Source organism: Populus nigra, chromosome 18 (assembly GCF_951802175.1).
Source record: "Populus nigra chromosome 18, ddPopNigr1.1, whole genome shotgun sequence".
Lineage (NCBI taxonomy): Eukaryota > Viridiplantae > Streptophyta > Magnoliopsida > Malpighiales > Salicaceae > Populus > Populus nigra.
Window position 1 is genome coordinate 12497683 of NC_084869.1, and position 21969 is coordinate 12519651.

The 21969-nt window shown below is 36.3% G+C and overlaps 4 protein-coding genes across 7 annotated transcripts; all 4 read left to right on the forward strand.

Moving 5' to 3' along the window:
• Window positions 1–623: 623 nt before the first annotated feature.
• LOC133678600 (putative disease resistance protein RGA3) lies at window positions 624–4698 on the forward strand. The gene is made up of 2 exons (XM_062100975.1): window positions 624–770; window positions 1468–4698. Exons 1-2 carry the CDS (start codon window positions 711–713, stop codon window positions 2557–2559), a joined length of 1152 nt encoding a protein of 383 aa, XP_061956959.1. The 5' UTR covers window positions 624–710; the 3' UTR covers window positions 2560–4698.
• On the forward strand, window positions 2743–5415 carry LOC133678340 (putative disease resistance RPP13-like protein 1). Its single transcript, XM_062100633.1, has 5 exons — window positions 2743–3015; window positions 3265–4210; window positions 4464–4607; window positions 5047–5069; window positions 5284–5415. Exons 1-5 carry the CDS (start codon window positions 2743–2745, stop codon window positions 5413–5415), a joined length of 1518 nt encoding a protein of 505 aa, XP_061956617.1.
• Window positions 5416–6003: 588 nt separating this feature from the next.
• Window positions 6004–9562, forward strand: LOC133678599 (putative disease resistance protein RGA4). 3 transcript variants are annotated; one of them, XM_062100973.1, is made up of 3 exons: window positions 6004–6186; window positions 6693–8103; window positions 8176–9562. In XM_062100973.1, the coding sequence occupies exons 1-3, from the start codon at window positions 6127–6129 to the stop codon at window positions 9483–9485; spliced, it is 2781 nt and encodes a 926-aa protein (XP_061956957.1). In that variant the 5' UTR covers window positions 6004–6126; the 3' UTR covers window positions 9486–9562. The 3 variants fall into 3 exon arrangements, with proteins under 3 accessions (XP_061956957.1, XP_061956956.1, XP_061956958.1); XM_062100972.1 differs by having other exon boundaries at window positions 6693–9562; XM_062100974.1 differs by having other exon boundaries at window positions 6027–6186; window positions 6690–9562.
• A 6508-nt stretch (window positions 9563–16070) lies between these two features.
• On the forward strand, window positions 16071–21661 carry LOC133677942 (putative disease resistance protein RGA4). Of its 2 annotated transcripts, XM_062100087.1 has the most exons (4): window positions 16071–16229; window positions 16798–20966; window positions 21090–21154; window positions 21300–21661. In XM_062100087.1, exons 1-2 carry the CDS (start codon window positions 16170–16172, stop codon window positions 19597–19599), a joined length of 2862 nt encoding a protein of 953 aa, XP_061956071.1. In that variant the 5' UTR covers window positions 16071–16169; the 3' UTR covers window positions 19600–20966; window positions 21090–21154; window positions 21300–21661. The 2 variants fall into 2 exon arrangements, with proteins under 2 accessions (XP_061956071.1, XP_061956070.1); XM_062100086.1 differs by having other exon boundaries at window positions 21090–21661.
• The last annotated feature ends 308 nt before the right edge of the window (window positions 21662–21969 follow it).

Below are 21969 nucleotides of genomic sequence, written 5' to 3' on the forward strand. Positions count from 1 at the left end.
TCCTAAGATCATCATTCGAATCAACACTTTGTCTGACTATATTTTAGAACCTAGCTTTCGTTTTAATCATGTTGGACTCTGCTTCTTTGAATTGGTTGCTACTTTTGGTTTGTGTAAATTAGTTTGGATGGACAGATATATATTACCATGATCCAGTTTCGAAGATTAGTGGAATAACATAAAATGAAGAGAAGAAATAGAGAAGCAGGACTTTCAGTAGAATGCTATAATCAGGTGTCCATATCAGATACATTTCAGTAGAAACTACAGCATTCTTAACCTAAGGTCAGTATCAATCCAAAATAATTGCTATAAATCGAGGAAGAAATTACTCTCCACAAATAATAATCCTTAGCCTAGAACTCGGTGGGAATGAAAACCACGAGTGTTTCACCTTTGGAACTCAAAATAGCGTGTCATTCTCAGTAGAAACATACAACCAGGAAAAGCCATCCGCAGTAAGTAACCCCTGATCGAGACTAGACTGAAAAGTTACAATAATATAGGGACTGAATTGAAATGTTAGAAACAGTACAGGGACTGAAACAAGAGTCAACCCTCATCATCAAACCCGGAGAACATACAAACTAACTAAACCAGCAGCCTCCTTCCCCTCGCACTCTTCTCTCTCTTTCTCAGTGCATCCTGTCGTCATTGTCTCTCTCTCTGTCTTTTTTTTTTTTTTTAAATAAATTAAATTAAACAGACAGATGGCAGCGGCACTTTTATCGCCAATTTTGGAGCAGTTAACGAGGATTGTTGCTCAAGAGGTAATTACTTCATACAATTTGCAATGATCTGATTAACCCTAACATGAATAAAAAATATAAAAATGAAGTCTTTTTTTCTTCCTTTATAAGAAAAATAAAATAAAATATCAAATCCTCAGATCTAGATTTAGATTTTATTAAAGAAATTTCTTTTCATTGTTTTATTGTTTTTCATATTTCCGGAAATAATCTAAAACAAATATCTTTAGAAGGAAAAAGAAAGAGTTGTCGATCCTCTCATTAAACTGTAAAATAATCAATCAAATGTTAAAATAATTAGTGAGTGTTATAAAGGAAGAATATTTCCACTTTAAAACTATAGACTTTACAAATACCAACAAATACAGATCCTTTTATTCCCTATATTTCTTTGATCCAGCAAGCTTATGGGTTTGACGTCGAACAATTTAAGATTCATTATCTTCCTTCTTGTCTTCTTGTTAGTAGCAGATAAGCAGACTGCAGACAGATATCATCATCATCATGATAAAAGAAATATTATTATCTTTAATATATAGGTTTTTAATAAATATTTTATATATAAATTAATAATGTAGCCAATCCATTTCACAGTACGTGTCAACTACTGCTAATCTATTAATTACAAAAAAAATAAAATTAAAAATTTGCAGTGAAATCATAGAAATGTTTCCGACTTTCCTCAACCTGAACTTCCTTATCTTTTCTACACTAATAGGTACAAGAAGAGGTGAACCTAGTAGTGGGTGTGGAGAAACAAGTCGACAAGTTGAAAAGCAATCTCCTTGCTATTCACTCTGTCCTTGAAGATGCAGATAGAAAACAAGTGATGGATGAGGCAGTAAGAGATTGGGTAAACAAGCTCAAAGATGTATGTTATGATATGGATGACGTGCTAGATGAATGGAGCTCTGCAATTCTTAGATGGAAAATGGGGGATGCTGAAGAAAATACTCACAGCCAACAGAAGATACGGTGTTCCTTCCTGGGATTTCCCTGCTTTTGTTTCAATCAAGTGGTTCGACGTCGAGACATTGCCCTCAAGATCAAAGAAGTATGTGAAAAACTGGACGAGATTGCCAAAGAGAAAGCTATGTATGGCTTTGAGTTGTACAGAGCCACAGATGAACTCCAACGAATAACAAGTACCTCCCTTGTTGATGAATCAATCGTAACTGGTCGAGATGATGAAAGGGAAGCTGTAGTAAGCAAGTTGCTGGGTGAAAGTAGTCAGGAAGCATGGGACGTGTATGCCATCTCTCTAGTAGGGCTGGGCGGAATTGGAAAAACAACTCTCGCCCAACTAGCTTTTAATGATTCTGAGGTTACGGCTCATTTTGAGAAAAAGATATGGGTGTGTGTTTCAGATCCATTTGATGAGGTTAGAATAGCCAAAGCTATCCTTGAGCAGCTTGAAGGGAGGGCACCGGATTTGGTTGAATTGCAATCTCTTTTGCAAAGGGTTTCTGAATCCATTAAGGGAAAGAGGTTCCTTCTTGTCCTTGATGATGTGTGGACAGAAAATCATAGACAATGGGAACAACTGAAACCATCTCTCACAGGCAGTGCACCAGGAAGCAGAATTCTAGTGACCACTCGTAAACATTCTGTGGCAACGATGATGGGAACTGGCCACCGGATCAACATTGAGAAATTGTCCGACGAGATATGCAGGTCAATATTCAATCATGTGGCATTCCAGGAAAGAAGCAAAGATGAGCGCGAAAGATTGACAGATATCGGCGATAAAATTGCAAGCAAGTGCAAGGGCTTGCCGCTAGCTGCCAAGGTATTAGGAGGTCTAATGTAGTCTAAAAGAACAAGAGAAGAGTGGGAACGTGTTTTCTGTAGCGAACTGTGGGGGCTAGATGAGGTTGATAGAGATCAGGTTGAAAGAGGAATATTTCTACCTTTGCTTTTGAGTTACTACGATTTACCTTCTGTGGTAAGACGATGTTTCTTGTATTGTGCCATGTTTCCAAAAGACTATGAGATGCGCAAATACGAATTGGTGAAGATGTGGATAGCTCAAGGTTACCTCAAGGAGACTTCAGGTGCAGATATGGAGGCTGTTGGAGAGCAGTACTTTCAAGTCTTAGCAGCGCGCTCTTTCTTCCAAGATTTTAAGACGTATGATCAAGAAGATATGAGATTCAAGATGCATGATATAGTGCATGATTTTGCCCAATATATGACAAAAAATGAATGTCTAACAGTGAATGTCAATAACCTTCGAGGAGCAACAATGGAGACTTCAATTGAAAGGGTTCGTCATTAAAGCATGATGCTGTCAAACGAGACCTCTTTTCCCGTGTCCATTCACAAAGCAAAAGGTCTTCGCAGCCTCTTGATCTACAATAGAGACCCTTGGCTTGGCGTTGCCGTACCTGATGTATTCAAGCAGTTGACATGCATCAGGTCATTGAATTTGTCATGGTCTTCAATCAAAGAAATACCAAACGAGGTTGGGAAATTGATACATTTGAGACACCTTAATTTGGCATCTTGTTATCAGTTCGAGTCCCTGCCAGAAACCTTGTGTGATTTATGCAATCTGCAATCCCTAGACGTTACTTGGTGTGATTCTCTCAAGGAATTGCCTAATGCGATTGGAAAACTTATCAAATTGAGGCATCTCTGGATTTATGGTTCAGGAGTGGCCTTCATACCAAAGGGAATAGAGAGGATAACATGTCTTCGAACATTAGATGTGTTTACTATGTGTGGTGGTGGGAATGAAAGTAAAGCAGCTAATCTAAGAGAATTAAAAAACTTAAATCACATTGGAGGGAGTCTTAAGATATGGAATCTACGAGGAGGTGTAGAAGATGCGAGTGACGCTGCAGAAGCACAACTCAAGAATAAGAAACGCCTGCGTTGTTTGCTCTTGGCTTTCGACTACAGCCGGCAGAACGACATTTTAATTGAAGCTTTACGGCCTCCGTCTGACTTGGAAAATCTAACCATATCTAGGTACGGAGGGTTGCATTTGCCAAATTGGATGATGACATTAACCAGATTACAGGAGCTTAAACTCTGTTATTGTGCAAACCTGGAGGTCTTGCCTCCGTTGGGTAGATTGCCCAACCTTGAAGGCCTGGTATTGAGGTCGTTGAAGGTGAGAAGGTTGGATGCTGGAATTTTAGGTATAGAAAAAGATGAGAATGCCAGTATTAATGAAGGAGAAATTGCAAGGGTCACTGCTTTCCCCAAATTGAAAGAACTTGAGATTTGGTATCTCGAAGAAGCAGAAGAGTGGGATGGAATTGGAAGGAGAGTGGGAGAAGAAGATGCCAACACAACTTCAATAATATCCATTATGCCACAACTTCGAGATTTGATAATTGAAAATTGCCCATTGTTGAGAGCACTACCAGACTATGTTTTGGCAGCGCCTCTACGGGAACTGGACATAAGTAGATGCCCCATTCTAACGAATCGTTACGGGGAGGAGGAGATGGGTGAAGATTGGCAAAAGATTTCTCACATCCCTAACATTTGTTTTGATGATTACGGGAGAAAGACAGAACTCTTTAATTATAATCTGCAGGAACTCCATTTTTTAACAAATCTATTTTCGGCTCTCCATTTTTTCACGGGAAAAAAAGAAGCACGAGTTAGTGGATGAGGAGAAAGATACAAAAAAAGAAGCACGACTTGGATTTTACTTCCTTTCTCCGTTAATTTCTCTTACATTTATTCTATCAAATGCAGCTGTGATATACCTTTCTCACATCCTCCATTACTTTGCAATTGCCATCCTAGTGCAGATCAAGCGAATCATTTGGATTCAAATCAGCTTCGGCTTAGAAGATACTGAAGAGCTACTTCAGAGTGGGTTCCGATATAGTCCTGCGTGTAATCTATTTGCCATAAACCCTAAACCTCTTTACTGTAATTGGATTCAAATCATTTGTAATCTATTATTGACTTGGATTTTAATTTGCAATTGCCATCCAATTTAAATCATTTGGATAATTGATTTTCACAATTTATCACAATTTAATGAAGGGCTCGAATCAAGCCAGTGATCTTGTGAGGGAAACTGCTGCTGTCATGCAAGAGTTCACTTCATCTGGGTCCTGGCACATCTTTTATATAATTGAAGTGCTCCGGTGGTCTTTGCTGATTTCCTCTCTAACTTATATCTGAATTTCAATCCCCAGATTTCATAACCTTAGCCCTTATTCTAATAACCAGACAACTCTCTTCCAATGTTCCTGCATCAGCATGGCAACTCTTCACTCTCTGATTCCTGAATTTTGAAAACACTCTTTCTTCGTTTTTCCTCTCAAAGGTCCACAGCTGTACCAGGCATCTGTATTTCTCTCTGGCCTTAGCTAACATATCTGTCTTGAATGATTATAACTGGCGGGTGTGTAGATTCAAAGCTCTCTTCATGTTTGGTGGGAAATTAGATAGTTTCTGCTGTTGTCATCATAGTGTCCTGATATGTGTGAAATTTGACCCGGGGTGGTAAATTGAGATAGAAGCATGCCTGCTCATAATCAGAACTTCAATGGACTCCTTGTAGGTCAATGTTCTTTACTGGTCTGGTTATGGACTTGACTTTGACATGGAGTACATGTACCCTGTTGCTGTTTCAACAGAAAAAGAAGAAGAAGAGGGGGACAAATATGTACTTGGCTATTTGGTTGCTCAATGAGCCACTTCTTACAAACTTTTGCAACTTATTAGCCTGTGTCAAAAAGGGTTGCTCTGCTCTACTTTTTTCTTAACAGTGCTGAATCGCACTTATTTTGTTGCAGTCCTGACTTTCGAGTTTTGGTTCGGAAAAGCAGGAAGCAAGCAGAACAATATCATAGACTGTACAAGGTACCTTATTGAAAAAGTACACTTATTTCGAGTTTTGGTTCTGTACACTTATTTTAGTAGGTCAATGTTCTTTACTTATTTTGCATCTTCAAGATTTTCTTTATTGTTTTGCTTCACGGTTGTTCTTCAGCTTTTCTTCTAATGTCACTGATAAGTGAAAAAGTTGATAAATTTTCAGGGCTTATCTTATGAACTCGGTAGAAATGAAAAGCACGAGTGTTTCACCTTTGGAACTCAAAATGGCATGTCATTCTCAGTAGAAACTTGCAACCTGGAAAAGCCTTCCGCAGTAAGTAACCCCTGACCGAGACTAGACTAAAATGTTACAATAATACAGGGGCTGAATTGAAACGTTAGAAACAGTACAGGGATTAAAATAAAAGTCAACCCTCGTCACCAAGCCCCAAGTACATAAACTAACCCTCTCTCTTCATTTCACAACCAGCAGCCTCCTTCCCCTCACACTCTCTTCTCTCTCTCTCTCAGTTCATCCTATCATCTTGATCTCTTTTTTTAAAATAAAATTAAACCAAACGGACAAATGGCAGAGGCACTTTTATCGTCAATTTTTGAGCAGTTAAGCACGGTCGTTGCTCAACAGGTAATTACTTTTATACAATTTGCAATGATCTAATTAACCCTTACATGAATAAGAAATATAAAAATGAAGTCTCTTTTTTTTCTTCCATAATCTTATTATAGACTTTACAAATACCAACAAATACAGATCCTTTTATTCACTTTCCTTTTATTCCTTTTATATATTCTTTGATCCGCCAATCTTATGTTATATATAGGTTTGACGTCGAACAATTTAAGATTCATTTTCTTCCTTCTTGTATAGTAGCAGATTGCAGACAGGATATCATCATGATGATGATAAAAAGAAATATTATTATTTTAAATATATAGGATTTTAATAAATATTTTATATATAAATTATTAATATAGCGAATCCATTTCACTGTACGTGTCACCTGCTGCGAAAAAAAGATTAATAAAAATTATTTAATCCATTAATTACCAAAAATTAAAATTAAAAACTTGTAGTGAAATCATAGAACTGTTTCCTCTGCTTGAAGTTTCTGATCTTTTCTACACCAGTAGGTACAGGAAGAAGTGAACCTAGTAGGGGGTGTGCAGAAACAAGTCGACAAGCTAAAAAGCAATCTCCTTGCTATCCAATCTGTCCTTGAAGATGCAGATAGAAAACAAGTGAAGGAAAAGGCTGTAAGGGATTGGGTAGACAAGCTCAAAGATGTATGCTATGATATGGATGACGTGCTAGATGAATGGAGCACTGCAATTCTTAGATGGAAAATGGAGGAAGCTGAAGAAAATACTCGCAGCCTACAGAAGATGCGATGTTCCTTCCTGGGATCTCCTTGCTTTTGTTTCAATCAAGTGGCTCGACGTCGTGACATTGCCCTCAAGATCAAAGAAGTATGTGAAAAAGTGGATGAGATTGCCAAAGAGAGAGCTATGTTTGGCTTTGAGTTGTACAGAGCCACTGATGAGCTACAACGAATAACGAGTACCTCCCTTGTTGATGAATCAATCGTGCGTGGTCGAGATGATGAAAGGGAAGCCTTAGTAAGCAAGTTGCTGGGCGAAAGTAGTCAGGAAGCGCGGGACGTGGATGTCATCTCTCTAGTAGGGTTGGGCGGGATTGGAAAGACAACTCTCGCCCAACTAGCTTTTAATAATGCTGAGGTTACGGCTCATTTTGAGAAAAAGATATGGGTGTGTGTTTCAGATCCATTTGATGAGGTTAGGATAGCAAAAGCTATCCTTGAGGCGCTTCAAAGGGGTGCACCGAATTTAGTTGAATTGGAATCCCTTTTGCAAAGTGTTTCTGAATCAATTAAGGGAAAGAAGTTCCTTCTTGTCCTTGATGATGTATGGACAGAAAGTCATGGGCAATGGGAACCACTGAAACTATCTTTCAAAGGCGGTGCACCAGGAAGCAGAATTCTAGTGACCACTCGTAAACATGCTGTCGCAACAATGATGGGAACGGACTACTGGATCAACCTTGAGAGATTATCTGATGAGGTATGCATGTCAATATTCAATCAGGTGGCATTCCATAAAAGAAGCAAAGATGAGTGCGAAAGATTGACAGAAATAGGCGGCAAAATTGCAAGCAAGTGCAAGGGCTTGCCTCTAGCTGCCAAGGTATTAGGAGGTCTAATGCAGTCTAAAAGAACAAGAGAAGAGTGGGAACATGTTTTATCTAGCGAACTGTGGGAGCTAGAACATGTTGAAAGAGCACTATTTCCACCTTTGCTTTTGAGTTACTACGATTTACCTTCTGTGGCAAGACGATGTTTCTTGTATTGTGCCATGTTTCCAAAAGACTACGAGATGGGAAAAGACCAATTGGTGAAGATGTGGATGGCTCAAGGTTATCTTAAGGAGACTCCAAGTAGAGATATGGAGCTTGTTGGAGAGGAGTATTTTCAAGTCTTAGTAGCACGTTCTTTCTTCCAAGATTTTCAGATGGACGAGCATGAAGGTATGACATTCAAGATCCATGATATAGTGCATGATTTTGCCCAATTTCTGACAAAATATGAATGTCTAACAGTAGATGTCAATAACCTTGGAAAACAAAAAACGGAGACGACATATGAAAGGGTTCATCATTTAAGCATGAAGCTGTCAGAGGAGACCTCTTTTCCCATGTCTATTCACAAAGCAAAAGGTCTTCGCAGCCTCTTGATTGACAGTAGAGACCCTTCACTAGGAGCTGCACTAGCTGACGTATTCAAGCAGTTGACATGCATCAGGTCATTGAATTTGGCAGAGTCTTCGATCAAAGAAATGCCAAACGAGGTAGGGAAATTGATACATTTAAGACACCTCAATTTGGTAAGTAGTGTAAAGTTGCAGTCCCTGCCAGAAACCATGTGTAATTTATGCAATCTGCAATCCCTAAACGTGTCTGGGTGTTGGTCTCTCAAGGAATTACCTCATGCGATTGGAAAGCTTACCAAGTTGAGGCATCTGAAGATTGTTTATTCAAGTGTAGCATTCATACCAAAGGGAATGGAGAGGATAACTTGTCTTCGAACATTAGATCGTTTTACTGTGTGTGGTGGTGGTGAGAATAGAAGTAAAGCAGCTAATTTAGGAGAATTAAAAAACTTAAATCACATTGGAGGGAGTCTCACGATATGTAACCTGAGAGATATAGAAGATGTGAGTGAAGCTGTGGAAGCACAACTCAAGAATAAGAAGCGCTTGCTTCGTTTGGAATTGCAATTCGATGGGTTGAAAACAGAGTTGCAAGCGAATGAGGATGCTTTAATTGAAGCTTTACAGCCCCCGTCAGAGTTGGAAAATTTAATCATATCTGATTACGGAGGGATATTTTTACCCAATTGGATGATGATATTAACCAGATTACAGAAACTTGTGCTCGTAAATTGTAGAAACGTCGATGTTTTGCCACCGCTGGGAAGATTGCCCAACCTTGAAAGCCTTTCTTTAACAGGGTTGAAGCTGAGAAGGTTGGATGGTGGATTTTTAGGCATAGAAAATGTTGGCAATACCAATATTAATGAAGGAGAAATTGCAAGAGTCACTGCTTTCCCCAAATTGAAAAAACTTAGCATATGGCTTCTCAAAGAACTAGAGGAGTGGGATGGGATTGAAAGGAGAGTGGGAGAAGAAGATTCCACCTCGACTTCAATATTCATCATGCCACAACTTGTTGAGTTTAGAATTCTCAAATGCCCATTGTTGAGAGCACTACCGGACTATGTTTTGACAGCGCCTCTACAGAAATTCTCCATAGAGTACTGCCCCAATCTAAGGAAACGTTACAATAGGGAGGAGATGGGTGAAGATGGGCACAGGATTTCTCACATCCCAAACATTTTATTTAAAGAATAGTTAAGAAAGCTAACGGTTAAATTCTTGCTACCCTAATTTATTAGCGTAATTCAATTTCGTACAAATCTTCATTTTAATTTTACCAATCCATATTCCAGTACCTTTGCATGGACTAGATCTGTGGGTTTTATCTTTAAAAAATTTATGGTATACTTGGATCATCTTTGCATATTAAGACCAAGACTTTTTAGTAAGTCGCATTGTAATCAAGCTATCCACACCCGATTGATGTATTTAGGAAAAAAAACATTTCTTGCATTTATTTTTTAAATTGAATTCTAGATGATACACGATGAGTCAGTGTAATTTCCATCAACACAAAACCTTGCTACCCTCTATGATGGCTAAGTGCAGATATCTTCCTCAGCAGCAGCAAGAATTTGATATGTGTTGATAAATCAGAGTAATTCTATACAGTCATCCTACTCAATAAAGTTCTGGAAATTGGCATGTTTGTTCACAATATGATAAAAGTGTTGATCAATTAGCCAGGAAACAGACTTTCTGGCTCTAGAGTGAGAGTAGACATCAAGCTATTCGAGAAATTCCAAAAATGAGATGTCAACGACTCACTGAGAATCTTTTCAAAGAGAACATCTTTGGTGAGCCTTTTCCATCTTGTTGGTGAAGTAGCTGTTTTGTAGTTAGAATTTATCAAGGAAAAAAGAGGTAAAAAAATCATGCATCGGCCAAACAAACAAAAAGATAGTGCAAGTGAAGGAAAGATTCTCTTGTCAAACTGTAAGATGAACATTGATAATCCAGAACCCAGTGCATTTTGGGAAGATGTGTTCCCTAGGATTCATCTTAAATTTTTACCCTGACTATTCTCTGCAATTTACAACAAGAAATTTAGCACCAAATTCTCAGACACCAAACAATAAGGATTATCCTTATCTGCCCAAATTGCAAACCAAAAACCTCAGTTTCATTTGTCTCAAAGACAACAGTGAAATCGACCAAGTTTCTAACCAGTAAATAATTTCTTCTACTTGAAGCCTCAATTCACCTTGGCGAAAATAAAAAGTTGCCCGTGGTGGGAGAGAAACATGAGAAGCTAAACAACAAGAAATCCCTTGATTGTGTTCTTCCCCATCCTTTCGGGGAAAGGGATGTATTTTTAGTACAACTATACTCTGTTTAAAGCAAAATATAAACCATAACATGGGGAACATTCTATCACTTACTATCTCATATGCTAGAAGAGTAGTATAAATATTTAAATTATTGATATAAAATTGATCATACTTCTTAGTAATTTATATAATGTTTATTATCTCTTATTTATGATAAAATATTATTATTTATCGAGACTGATTTCTTGATTTGAGTTATTATGTACTTTTGAATTGATAACTTCTTATTTAATTGATTTAATGAGTTGAACCTTCAAGAAATGATTTTGTTTATTTGATTATAACCCTATAGTATACTAGTTAGAATATTCATGCTAACAAGGTAGTGTTGGTCTTTATACACATTATATTTGATCCTTAGTTGATTGAGGATGTCACCAACCTATGCGAACTGCTTATCCCACAGTTTAGAGCTACATGTTTATTGCATTTTGATTTTCTGACGAGATTTACTTTATGATATTTCTTGTTATAGTTTGTTTATAAAATTCTCCTATAAAGCTAAAATTTGTCAATCTTTTTTCAACCACCATGACTTTCTTCTTGTAGTAGTTAGTTGGCATTTATTAGGCTGCACATGGGTTGCTGCCAGGGCTCTTCTTTCTTGTATAAATGGAGATAGAGACGAGAGAGTGCAGAGACAGTGCAAGTGTGTGCAGGCAGAGGAAGACAATGCAACTGTGAGAGTGAGTACAAGTGCAGATTTGAGAGAAACACCGAGTGTAAGAGTGAAACACTGGGTTTTGTGGGATTGTACTGGGTTGAGTTGAGTGTTTGTATTATTCCTCCAATAATATACAATCTGCTGCCTCCGTGGACGTACCCGGTTTTGAGGAACCACGTAAATTTACTTGTTTGTTTTTATTTGTGTTTGCTTTCGGTCCAGTATGCATAACAGCTAAATTCGTATATGTTTTTCATTGTTGTATTATCTTGTATATGTATATTGAAAATTATAATTATTGAATTTGTCAAAATACAATCATAATTCATGAAAATAAACTCAAAATGACATGCTTTGTGAGCTTGAAAATTAAACCTTCAATGGAGGTTGCGGCGGCACATGGTGGAACAGTGATGACGCATGCCGGGGCATGAACTGTTCCATCATGTGACGTCGTGGCCTCCAGCAGCTCAGTTTTTCTCTCCATTGCCTCCATTAATTTGAGAACATCTTGGTGAGCTTTTCCATTCTCGTTTGCTGGTGCGGTACTGAGCTAGCAGTTTTGCAGTTAAAACTAATTAAGGCAAAAAAATTGATGATTTTGGCTCTTAAAAGGTTAATATATAAGATATCAAATATTAAAAAAAGCCATCATAAACCAAACAAATAATGGGTACTTGCACACTGCATTTGCCCAAAAAAAAGATAGTGCAAAGTGAAAGTGACGGAAAGATTCTCTTGTCAAACTCTAAAATGAACATTGAGAATCTATTAATTTAAAATTAATAGATTTTATTAAAAAAATTGGCTAAAAAGAGAATAGCCTAATAATAATAATAAAAAAAAGCAACAACAGAGAAGATAAAATAAAGAAGACATAAAAGCACGGTATCTACAACAGGAAGAAGAAAACAGGGACCAGACAATAGATAAAAACTAGAAGTCAACTTCTGTTATTCCCGAAAAAAATCCCCTCAGAGTTGATCCCTGAATCCAAACCGGTGTAAGCAAAAGTTGTGCTATCAAACTTCAACCATAAGGAGAACCTGTGGAGGATCATTGAAGATTACATCATTTCGATGTAGCCATAGACTCCAAGCAATACAAGAAAAGAGAAGTTGTCGTGAAAAATTCTGAAATTTTCCTTGCATCATTTGGAGCACATATCATCAATAGAATTTGGGAAACAATTACTAATGCCCCACCAAAATAGGAATTTCATTCATAACTTCCAGGCAAAAACACAATGAATGAAGAGATGGCTTGAAGTTTCAAATCTTCTTTTACATAATACACATCTAGCTTGCTGAAGAGAAAAGAAATCTTGCTGAAACAAGAAATCACGGGTGAAGACTTTATCTTGGATAAGCAGCCAAAGAAACAATTGAATTTTATTTTTTTATGGGAGGCATCTTTTAACCATACTAAAGACTGAAAAGGTTGTACACCACCATAAAGTAATTGATCTAAGAGATGGGAACTGGATTTTACTGTACAACAGAAAATTAACAGCATATATATATATATACACTGTCATGATTGATTAAGTATTGAAAAAATTATCTAGACAATTAATATCATCAAGAATAAACCATTCAAAAATTTTGTTAAAATTCAAAAAACAGTGAAATGTCCTTTTTTTAGGGATAACATCAAAATTTTGTCAGAAATTAAAAAAATAATGAAATCTTCTATTTCAAAGATTGGCAATGAAAAACTTTTCGATAAATTTCCTTTTTTTTTTTAACAGTCGAGATTATATATATATATATATATATAGTAAGGTTAGGGCCATAAAATGACAAGCTATGGAATCTTTGATTTTTAGGGATTAGCATTATTTTTTACAAGTTTTCTATTCTAAGAAACCGGTGTCTATTCTTAAATAAATTATAAATAAAATCAAAATATAATAGCATAAAATAATTTAAAAAAACATAAACAGTGATAATTTTTCATTTGAAAGGTTACAGTAAAGGTGATGTTAGCCTAATATCTGAATCTTTAAAAACCAATACCAATTTTTGAATTTCTAATTTTATTTGATTATGAGGTTTCGACTCTTTCTCTCTTTTTTTAGATTAACGTGGGTGTTCGAGCCAACTTGCACGCACCTCGACTAATCTCATGTGCCCTGAAGTTAAAGACCATATAAGCCTCTAGTAACTCTGAGGTTTGTAAGACTCGAACCGGTGATCTCTAGAAAGCAAACTCGGGATCTGACCAGTTAAGCTACACCCCCCAAAGTTATTAGGTTTCAACTCTCTCTCTCTCTCTCTCTCTCTCTCTCTTTTATTAACGTGAGTGTCCAGGCCAGCTTGCGTACATCTCGACTAATCCCACAGACCTTGAAGTTAATGACCATGTAAGCCTCCAGTGGCCCTGAAGTTTGTGGGACTTGAATTGGTGATCTTTAAGAAGCAGATCTAGTACCTGACCAGTTGAACTACACCTCTGAAGGTTTAGGTTTCGACTCTTTTTTTTTTTTACGTGGATGTTCGGGCCAGCTTGCGCGCACCACGACTAATCCCACGACCAACTGAACATCCTGCAAACCCAGTGAGCATGTAAGGCATCGCGGGGGTGACAAGCGTGCACGGTAAGGTTCGAACCCAGATATAAAAAAAGAGAATAAATCTCTACCACTAGGTCAAGACCTCAAGAGCTACCCGTGCACGGTGAGTTTCGACTTTTTTTTTTTTTTAGTTTAACGTGGGTGTCCGTGCCAGCTTGCGCGCACCTCGACTAATCCCACGGGCCCTGAAGTTAACGACCATGTAAGCCTCCAGTAGCCATCATATGAGCAACCACAAGGCTCGAACCTGAGACCACAGAGGAAGCAAACCTCTTGGTCCCAAGCTCTTACCATTGGGTCACCACCTAGTTCATTGCATTGGTCATGGTGTGCATTGCTAAAATTAACATCATATTTTACTATCGTTGCACTAAAAAAAAACAGAAAACAACATGTAATGGCTCTTCAAAATATATTTAAGGACACTTTTTAATGTCGCTAAATATTTTCAACCCGCAACAGAATTATCATAAATGGTCACTATATATAGTGTCATAATTAAGTTGATGCAGCGACACCAAAAGATCCAATTTAATAATTTGATGAATTGAAAATTAAAGATTCAATTTAATAATTTAAAGAAATTAGATATGATTTATTACTTTCAAATTATATGAACTCGGGTAAAACTTGGTTAAATATTGTTGATTTTTTTTGGAAAAAACAATTTCAGTAAAAACGATGTCATTTTAATCCCTTTAAATAAAAACTATTTCATTGATGGTATATAACTTGAGATGGTTGTTGATGGAATTTAATTGCTTGTTGTTTCAGGTTCAGAAAATACAGAATCTGACACCCAATTTTGGAGTTTACGGGTTTGTTTCTGCGTGCTTCTCAGTAATGAGGAAGGTGCATTTCTTTTTAGCTTGTGTTTCTCTCTGGCCTTAACTATAGCTAACATACCTGTCTTGAATGATTATAACTGGCGGGTGTGTAGATTCAAAGCTCTCTTTATGTTTGGTAGGAAATTAGATGGTTTCTGCTGTTGTCCTCATAGTGCTCTGATAAGTGTGAAATTTGACCGAGAGTGGTAAATTGAGATAGAAGCATGCCTGCTCATAATCGGAACTTCAATGGAACTCCTCCATAGAATCTTCTACAGTCTATGATATTGTCCTGCTTGCTTGCTTAGAAAAATAAAAATACGGCATTCCTCTGTACTTGGGTTTGAAATAAGACATCTTGGCTGTTTGGCCATTCATCTATTCCCTCTCTTCTTCACCTCCCTAGCCCTCTGTTGCTGATTGGTGGAGAACTGTCCGTCTCCATACAGATCAAACAGGATCAAATGTGACAGGAAACTTTGTCTTGTCTGGAGAGTTCTGCGACTCTAGAGTCTCTTTAGCAATGCAATTCATCATCAAAACTGCTGTCAAAGCCCATCTAAGAGCTTTATATCTCCATCCTCACAATGGTCTCCACTTAGTGCTAACTTCACAGGAAACTGATGTTCTGAAGAAACATAAAACGAAGCTCGTAGTGCAATTATGACAGTTTCCAAATGGGATCCATTTCCTAAGTGCATTTACAGTACAAGAAAGCTTTGCAAGTTGCAACCACTTGATCAGGTCTTTTAACTACACCGCAATCAGCAAACTACTGCTTCAAAGTGTATCTCCAATTGAACAAATTCCAAAGATCATCATTCGAATTAACACTTTTTCTGACTATATTTAATAACCTAGCTTTCGTTTTAATCAAGTTGGACTCTGCTTCTATGAATTGGTTGCTACTTTTGGTTTGTGTAAATTAGTTTGGATGGACAGATATATATTACCATGATCCATTTGAAGATTAGTGGAATAACATAAAATGAAGAAAAGAAATAGAGAAACAGAGGAGAAGCAGGAATTTCAGTAGAATGCTATAATCAGTTGTCCATATCAGATACATTTCAGTACAAACTTCAGCATTCTTAACCTAAGGTCAGTATCAATAAAAAATAATTGCTATATATCGAAGAAGAAACTACTTTCCACAAATAATAATCCGTAGCCTAGAACTCGGTAGAAATGAAAACTACGAGTGTTTCACCTTTGGAACTCAAAATGGCATGTCATTCTCAGTAGAAACATACAACCAGGACTAGACTGAAAAGCTACAATAATATAGGGACTGAATTGAAGTGTTAGAAACAGTACAGGGACTGAAACAAAACTCAACCCTAATCACCAAACCCTAAGTACATAAACTAACTAAACCAGCAGCCTCCTTCCACTCACACTCTCTTCCCTCTCTTTCTCAGTTCATCCTATCATCATTCTCTTTTTTTAAAATAACTAAATTAAACTAAATTAAAGAGACAAATGGCAGAGGCACTTTTATCGCCAATTTTGGAGCAGTTAAGCGCGGTCGTTGCTCAACAGGTAATTACTTTTATACAATTTGCAATAATCTAATTAACCCTTACATGAATAAGAAATATAAAAATGAAATCTCTTTTTCTTCCTTTATAAGAAAAATAAAATAAAACATCAAATCCTCAGATCTAGATTTGGATTTTATTAAAGAAATTTATTTTTATTGTTTTATTATTTTTCATATTTCTGGAAATAATCTAAAACAAATATTCTTAGAAGGAAAAAGGAGTTGTCGATTCTCTCATTAAACTGAACTACTAAGGGTAAAATAATCAATGAAATGTTAAAATAATAAGTTCCATAATCTTATTATAATGGATTTATTTCCAAATAGATTTTACGAATACCAACAAATATAATTATTTTAAATTTATTGGTTTTTAATAAATATTTTATATATAAATTATTAATATAGCTAGCCAATCCATTTCACAGTACGTGTCAACTACTGCGAAAAAAAATTAATAAAAATTATCTAATCTATTAATTACCAAAAATTAAAATTAAAAACTTGTAGTGAAATCATGGAAATGTTTCCTCTGCTTGAACTTCCTTATCTTTTCCAAACTAATAGGTACGAGAAGAGGTGAGCCTAGTACGGGATGTGAAGAAACAAGTCGACAAGCTGAAAAGCAATCTCCTTTCTATCCAATCTGTCCTTGAAGATGCAGATAGAAAACAAGTGAAGGATAAGGCTGTAAGAGATTGGGTAGACAAGCTCAAAGATGTATGTTATGATATGGATGACGTGCTCGATGAATGGAGCACTGCAATTCTTAGATGGAAAATGGAGGAAGCTGAAGAAAATACTCGCAGCCTACAGAAGATGAGATGTTCCTTCCTGAAATCTCCTTGCTTTTGTCTCAATCAAGTGGTTCGACGTCGCGACATTGCCCTTAAGATCAAAGAAGTATGTGAAAAAGTGGATGACATTGCCAAAGCGAGAGATAGGTATGGCTTTGCTCTGTACAGAGCCAGTGATATCAGAGCCACTGATGAACTCCAGCGACTAACAACTACCTCCTTTGTTGATGAATCAAGCGTGATTGGTCGAGATGGTGAAAAGAAAACTATTGTAAGCAAGTTGGTGGGTGAAAGTAGTCAGGAAGCACGGGACGTTGATGTCATCTCTCTAGTAGGGCTGGGCGGAATTGGAAAAACAACTCTCGCCCAACTAGCTTTTAATGATTCTGAGGTTAAGGCTCATTTTGAGAAAAAGATATGGGTGTGTGTTTCAGATCCATTTGATGAGGTTAAAATAGCCAAAGCAATCCTTGAGCAGCTCGAAGGGAGTGCACCGAATTTGGTTGAATTGCAATCCCTTTTGCAAAGGGTTTCTGAATCCATTAAGGGAAAGAGGTTCCTTCTTGTCCTTGATGATTTATGGGCAGAAAATCATGGACAATGGGAAAAACTGAAACCATCTCTCACAGGCTGTGCACGAGGAAGCAGAATTCTAGTGACCACTCGTAAGGGCACTGTGGCAACGATTATGGGAACTGACCACCAGATCAATGTTGAGAAATTGTCCGACGAGATATGCAGGTCAATATTCAATCATGTGGCATTCCAGGAAAGAAGCAAAGATGAGCGCGAAAGATTGACAGATATCGGTGATAAAATTGCTAACAAGTGCAAGGGCTTGCCGCTAGCTGCCAAGGTATTAGGAGGTCTAATGCAGTTTAAAAGAACAAGAGAAGAGTGGGAACGTGTTTTATCTAGCGAACTGTGGGGGCTAGATCAGGTTGATAGAGATCAGGTTGAAAGACGAATATTTCTACCTTTGCTTTTGAGTTACTACGATTTACCTTCTGTGGTAAGACGATGTTTCTTGTATTATGCCATGTTTCCAAAAGACTACGAGATGCGCAAATATGAATTGGTGAAGATGTGGATAGCTCAAGGTTACCTCAAGGAGACTTCAGGTGGAGATATGGAGGCTGTTGGAGAGCAGTGCTTTCAAGTCTTAGCAGCGCGCTCTTTCTTCCAAGATTTTAAGACGTATGGTCGAGAAGATATTAGATTCAAGATGCATGATATAGTGCATGATTTTGCCCAATATATGACAAAAAATGAATGTCTAACAGTGGATGTCAATAACCTTAGAGAAGCAACAGTGGAGACTTCAATTGAAAGGGTTCGTCATTTAAGCATGATGCTGCCCAACGAGACCTCTTTTTCCGTGTCCATTCACAAAGCAAAAGGTCTACGCAGCCTCTTGATCGACACTAGAGACGCTTGGCTTGGAGCTGCACTACCTGATGTATTCAAGCAGTTGAGATGCATCAGGTCATTGAATTTGTCAATGTCTCCAATCAAAGAAATACCAAACGAGGTAGGGAAATTGATACATTTGAGACACCTCAATTTGGTAGCTTGTAGAGAGTTGGAGTCCCTGCCAGAAACCATTTGTGATTTATGCAATCTGCAATCCCTAGACGTTGCTTGGTGTGATTCTCTCATGGAATTGCCTAATGCGATTGGAAAACTTATCAAATTGAGGCATCTCCGGATTTCTGGTTCAGGTGTGGCCTTCATACCAAAGGGAATAGAGAGGATAACAGGTCTGCGAGCATTGGATGGGTTTACTGTTTGTGGTGGTGGTGCGAATGAAAGTAAAGCAGCTAATCTAAGAGAATTAAAAAACTTAAATCGCATCGGGAGTCTTGTTATATGGAATCTACGAGGAGGTGAAGAATATGTGAGTGACGCTGCAGAAGCACAACTCAAGAATAAGAGTCGTCTGCTTTGTTTGCAATTGGATTTCAACTTCAAACGGGAGAACAACATTTTAATTGAAGTTTTACAGCCTCCGTCAAACTTGGAAAATCTAACCATAACTAGGTACGGAGGGTTGGATTTGCCAAATTGGATGATGACATTAACCAGATTACAGGTGCTTACACTCGGTCTCTGTACAAACGTGGAGGTCTTGCCTCCGTTGGGAAGATTGCCCAACCTTGAAAGCCTGGTATTGAGGTCGATGAAGGTGAGAAGGCTGGATGCTGGATTTTTAGGTATAGAAAAAGCTGACAATGCCAGTATTAATGAAGGAGAAATTGCAAGGGTCACTGCTTTCCCCAAATTAAAAAAACTTTTGATTATGGATCTCAAAGAAGTAGAAGATTGGGATGGAATTGAAAGGAGAGTGGGAGAAGAAGATGCCAACACAACTTCAATAATATCCATTATGCCACAACTTCAAGATTTGATGATTCTTGATTGCCCGTTGTTGAGAGCACTACCAGACTATGTTTTGGCAGCGCCTATACAGGAACTACGCATAAGAAGGTGCCCCATTCTAACGAATCGTTACGGGGAGGAGAAGATGGGTGAAGATTGGCAAAAGATTTCTCACATGATTTTTTCGCCTTAGAGGGTTTTTATTTTTCAAAAAGTGATTTTAAAAAAAATAATTTTTAAATTTATTTGTGTTTGTTTGCCATTAGAAAAGTTGGTCAACGAAAAATTTGTTTTGGTTTTCAGGAAAGTATTTTTCTTTTATTTTGGACGGAAAACACTTTTTGAAAGTTATGAAAAAATTAGAAATGTCATATTATTTGCTGTTTATATCAAATTTGATCATCAAATTTTTTATTGTTATATATATATATATTATTTTGAATATTTAATTTTCAATTTCATCTTTTAAAATTTAATTTTTATATTAAGTTTAGTTTTTATTTTTATAATTGTTATTTGCTTTTCCCTTATCATTTTCTAATTGAAATTTTTTATTTATCAAATTTGATTTTTATTTTTTTTATTGTTATTTATTTTATTTCAAATAATTTATGAAAAATTAATTATTATTATTTTAATTTTTTTATCTTTTATTTTTTTTATTTTTTAGATTTAATCTCTATTATTTTGATTATTATTTATTTTATTTGAGATAATTTATGAAATTATATTTTTTTTCAATTTCATTCTTATTTAACTTTTTAATTTGTAAGATTTGTTTCTCATTATTTTAATAAACTTAAAAAAAAATATTAATAAATTATTTTCCAGCTTATTTTTCATAACATAATCAAACGTTAGAAAATATTTTTTAATTTATTTATTATTACATTATTAAACATCAAAAAATAATTTATTTTTCTGAAATTTACATGTTAAAAAAAAAATACTTTCCTCAGGCTGAGTGTATTAATTATTTGCTTTGGTATTTGCTAAGGTTGAGTGTAAAATAATATGTAAGCCTTACCATTATTGTGACCTCTTTACTTACATGGAGGATTTATTGCAAGTTAAATATTTTTATTTTTTATAAAATTTAATTATTTAAATATATTTTTCTAGTTTAAAAATATAATAAATTAAAAAATTTATATACAACTAATCAAATAAATTAAAAATTATTTATGTTAATAAATAAATAAAAATTTATTAATAATACTTAAAAACAAAACTGGTTCAAAGCCTTCATTCAGCTCAATGTAAAGAGGACCAACCTGCCGTCATAAAAGCCCAAAATACTCCATTGTAAAAGCCCTCGTAGGAAAACACCTTCTTCTCCAACAAGAAAAGCAAAGTTAAAACCCCAAGTAAATATCCCTGTCTTTCTCTCCCACACGCTCGCATTCTCAGTTTTTCATCTCCGCGTCTTCAAGCAATAAACCATGGGTGATAGCCAGTACTCCTTTTCTCTCACTACTTTCAGTCCTACCGGAAAGCTAGTACAGATTGAGCACGCATTGACTGCCGTTGGGTCAGCCCAAACTTCTCTCGGAATCAAAGGTTGTTGCAATTTAAGCTCTCTCTTTTTTTCTTCTCTAATTTTCTTGTCATTTTCGAATGTACTGTGTTGTTGATGGGTGCTTAGACTATGTTTTTTTTTTTTTTTTTTTTTTGGTGTTGTAGCGGCAAATGGTGTTCTTATTGCAACTGAGAAGAAATTGCCATCTATTTTAGTCGATGAATCTTCTGTAAGTAAACATTTATAAATCTTTTTATTGGTTTTGTTATATTCTTTGGTTGAAATTCAAGAAACCCTTTTGTTTTTTGTTTTTTTTGGCGTTTTTAATTGTGTTTTCTTTGTGAACTTTTCGGGTTGGCCCTGTGATCTTTTAGTAATAACCTAAGTATAGAGACATGGGCTTGTAGCACTCTAATTGAAGAAGCTGATGATTGTTGTGGAAAAGCAACGTGGATTCTAGCCAATGAGGTGTTGGTCTAGTAGTTAATGGGTTTATATTGAGATTCTTAGGACTGATTTGATTTTAGTGACATCAGCTGGTAGAAATCTGTTCAAATTCGGTGTAAATTTGTAATTTTATTAGTAATTTGAGCTTAGTGATTTGGGTTCTTGCCAGTGAGGCGTTACTGTACTAGTTAATAACTCTAAGATTGAGACTTTGGATGTTGGAGTCTGTAAAGATTTATATCCTCATTATTCCCACATTGTATAAAAAGGTGGTGTTGATTATTTTAAATCGTGTTGAATGAGGTGGAGATGGCTTGATTTTGGAGATGGCATATAACTTGATACCCATCGATTCATCTATAAGAGATGATACCCATCGATTTAGTGGATTAAATCCAAACAAAGTTATCTAAACCTAACACAAAAAATCCATAAAGACTTGATGTGTTGGTCCATTTTGAGGGGTTTGTTGGTCTATTTTATTTTGATTCATTAGTGGCATTCCAAGTCTTTGTGGTCTTAATCCGTAAAAACTTGTAAAAATACCTAGTTATTATGACAAATTTGTCAAATTTTTTTCATATAAAAAGAGAGGTT

Coding starts and splice junctions, on each gene's coding strand:
- LOC133678599 (XM_062100972.1), top strand. CDS start 6,127: ATGGCAGAGGCACTTTTATCGTCAATTTTTGAGCAGTTAAGCACGGTC. Junction 6,187..6,692: donor GCACGGTCGTTGCTCAACAG/GTAATTACTTTT, acceptor CTACACCAGTAG/GTACAGGAAGAAGTGAACCT.
- LOC133678600 (XM_062100975.1), top strand. CDS start 711: ATGGCAGCGGCACTTTTATCGCCAATTTTGGAGCAGTTAACGAGGATT. Junction 771..1,467: donor CGAGGATTGTTGCTCAAGAG/GTAATTACTTCA, acceptor CTACACTAATAG/GTACAAGAAGAGGTGAACCT.
- LOC133678340 (XM_062100633.1), top strand. CDS start 2,743: ATGCGCAAATACGAATTGGTGAAGATGTGGATAGCTCAAGGTTACCTC. Junction 4,211..4,463: donor TTACGGGGAGGAGGAGATGG/GTGAAGATTGGC, acceptor TATCAAATGCAG/CTGTGATATACCTTTCTCAC. Junction 5,070..5,283: donor CACAGCTGTACCAGGCATCT/GTATTTCTCTCT, acceptor GACTCCTTGTAG/GTCAATGTTCTTTACTGGTC.
- LOC133677942 (XM_062100086.1), top strand. CDS start 16,170: ATGGCAGAGGCACTTTTATCGCCAATTTTGGAGCAGTTAAGCGCGGTC. Junction 16,230..16,797: donor GCGCGGTCGTTGCTCAACAG/GTAATTACTTTT, acceptor CCAAACTAATAG/GTACGAGAAGAGGTGAGCCT.